This window comes from Phalaenopsis equestris, unplaced genomic scaffold (genome assembly GCF_001263595.1).
Source record: "Phalaenopsis equestris unplaced genomic scaffold, ASM126359v1 Scaffold000038, whole genome shotgun sequence".
Lineage (NCBI taxonomy): Eukaryota > Viridiplantae > Streptophyta > Magnoliopsida > Asparagales > Orchidaceae > Phalaenopsis > Phalaenopsis equestris.
Window position 1 is genome coordinate 667,341 of NW_018164480.1, and position 2,755 is coordinate 670,095.

A 2,755-nucleotide genomic window follows, 5' to 3' on the forward strand; every position below is an offset into this window, starting at 1 on the left:
AGAGCGAGGTTCGAGGGCATGGAAGAAAATTTGGGCGGCGCAAGAATAAAAAAGATTTTGGCAGAGGAGATTGGCGACTAGTGAAGGATTTCGGCAAGGTTCGCGACAGTTCGGATTTCAGCGCAGAGGAAGTTCGAAGACGAAGAGGGCTTCGGACGGTTCAACAGGAAGACGAGGGCTTTTCCGCGAAGGCTTCAAGTGCAACACCAGGCGTGCGCAGACAATAGGAGTTTGGCGAAGCTTCGGAGGAGTCGGCGCAAAAAGTCGTCGGCGAGATCGACAGAGGCGCAAGAAGGCGTCGGCAAGATCGACAGAGGAATCGCAGCTTCGGCTTCGGCGGTTCGGACGATTCCCCTTTTGGCGGTGAAAACGTCTAACACGGTGACTATGGGTGCTTAAAATGCAAATATTTAAGTTTGGATGTGAGATAGGCAATACTAATAGTTTTATGTGTTATGTATGTAAATCTCCCTTTATATAATTGTTTGTTTACTTCTTTTTATAATATCAAGGCTAATTTTTTTCGTGTCATAAAAAATTTTATCAAACATGAAACTCGATGCATTTTTGATAAAAACGTTTCAAATTCAAGATCACACGTGCCCCGGATTTCAGCAATTTTATAGTTAAACTAATATTCTCTATAAGACAAACCCAATGATCTCAAAACTTGTTCAATCCAAGTTCAATGAAGCCCAAATCAAGTCATTGAAGTACAATAAAAGATTTTGGATTATTAATTGAATGGTCAAATGAACTTCAAATTTAACATATTTATATTAAAATCTAACTTCTCGATTAGAGGAATCTAACAAGTCTAAGCTCACTTAATTATAAGGTCATTAATGCCCTCAGATCATTAAAAATATCATATAATCAAGTGGGATCAATATGAGTCGTCTGATCAAGTGGTTGGAGAACTTTTTCACCAAAGAATCAAAAATGTTCTTTCCTTAGAGTCTATAAATAGATCCCTTCTCTTCACTTAAGAGGATGAGGAGAAGAGAAGTAATTCAGAGCCTATTCTAGACTGAAGACCAAGCGATAACTTCCGGTCTCCGTAGCCACTGACCAACATTAGCCACCATCTACCACCCTTGATCGCCATCGACGACGATCATTGCTTGCTAATATTGTATCTGAAATATGGTAATAAAGTATAACAATATATTGAAGACCTACAAAAACTTCTGGTATCTATAGTTGTCAACCACTATCGACTACCATTTGTTGGTCATTGTTGAGATTTTTAGGGCAAAGAAAAACAATAATCGACACAGATCCAGAAGAAAATATGGAGATTTAACGGGGTTCGGCAAAGATGTTTGCGTCCTCGGGAGCAGAGCAGTCACTTTCTTACGATTCCAGAAAAGAGTACAGAATACAGAATAAGCAAACAGACATATATATAACCCTAGACTACAATATGTAATTACATAATTACCCATGTACCGTACTGCAGGGCGTTGCCCCCTCACTCCCAACCCACATAACCAAACTCCCCCGATTGGACAGATTCTCCCGCTCCGCTTTGCTGGCTCTTTTAGTTCCGCTCCAACATTTGTCCCTCTTATAGTATATGAGTCATACCAAATAAATCTCCACATTGGTAAATATTCAACCCCTTAGGAGAAATACATCATTGAGTTTATTACACACTGAAGTGGGTTGGACTACCATGTTGTCTAGCAACTGCAAACATTCAATAAGTCCAAGTAATGCAAGAACTTGTTAATAGTAACTGGCTTGGTCAACATATCAGCTGCATTTTCATCAGTATGAACCTTTTACAATAAAATATCACCATAAGCAATCAATTCTCTAATCTTTTGATACTTGACATCAATGTGTTTTGTTCTCGCATGATACACCTAGTTCTTGGCTAGATAAATGACACTCTGACTTTCACAATGCAAATAAACTCCACCTTGCTCAACACTCAGTTCCTTTACTAGCCCAGCAAGCCATAAGACCTCTTTTGTAGCTTCAGCTACTACCATGTACTCAGCATCAGTTGTAGACTAGTACACGGACTGCATCATCTACTAACTGCGTTGCCCTTTTCTCTCAAAGCCTCGGTCTTCATGCCAGAAGATTAGTTGAAGTCGAGCACAACTTCAGTTTCTCAAGAGTAACACTTTTAGTCGACATATCATCGTCAACATAGCTCTGTACCTCCAAGCTCTTTCCCGGGTTATTCATGTTTCTGCTTACAACTCCCACTGCATGGGCAATATCCCACCTCGGCTAAAAGCCCTTTTCAACAAATCCAGCTTTATACCTCTTACTGCTATCAGGCGCAGTTTTCACCTGATACACACACTTGTTGTGCAATGTCTTCTTCCCTGATGGAAGTTATGCAGCTCACAAGTCTGATTCTCTGCTAGAGAATCCATCTTTTCCGGTTGCTTTCCCATTAACGGAAGATAAATTTTCTTCCCATAGAGGTAGTCATCTAACTGCATCATCTAGTAACTGAAATCTGTATCATTAAACTTCTTGATCCTCGATGTCATCAAATCATCTCTGGTCATCACTTTCCCTCAGATCTGAACCTTAGCTCTAATACAAGTTGTTGTGAAAAACGACGACAATAAATTGAAAAACTGGATCGAGAAAAATCACAAAACAGAAAACACAATGGAACACACAGATTTACATGGTTCGACAAATTGCCTACGTCCATGGAGCTGCAGAGGATTTTGTTACTCGAGGATTACACTCGTCGATCGCCTCGACGATTACACAAAAAAAC

The 2,755-nt window shown here is 40.0% G+C and overlaps 1 protein-coding gene across 1 annotated transcript in view; it reads left to right on the forward strand.

The window, feature by feature from the left end:
- The window catches only part of LOC110018996 (probable carbohydrate esterase At4g34215), a 10,003-nt gene that overhangs the window by 4,330 nt on the left and 2,918 nt on the right, over window positions 1–2,755 (forward strand). Inside the window, exon 3 of the mRNA XM_020716512.1 lies at window positions 2,356–2,447. Within this exon, the coding sequence (XP_020572171.1) occupies window positions 2,356–2,447 (92 nt within the window). The remainder of the gene's footprint in view (window positions 1–2,355; window positions 2,448–2,755) is intronic.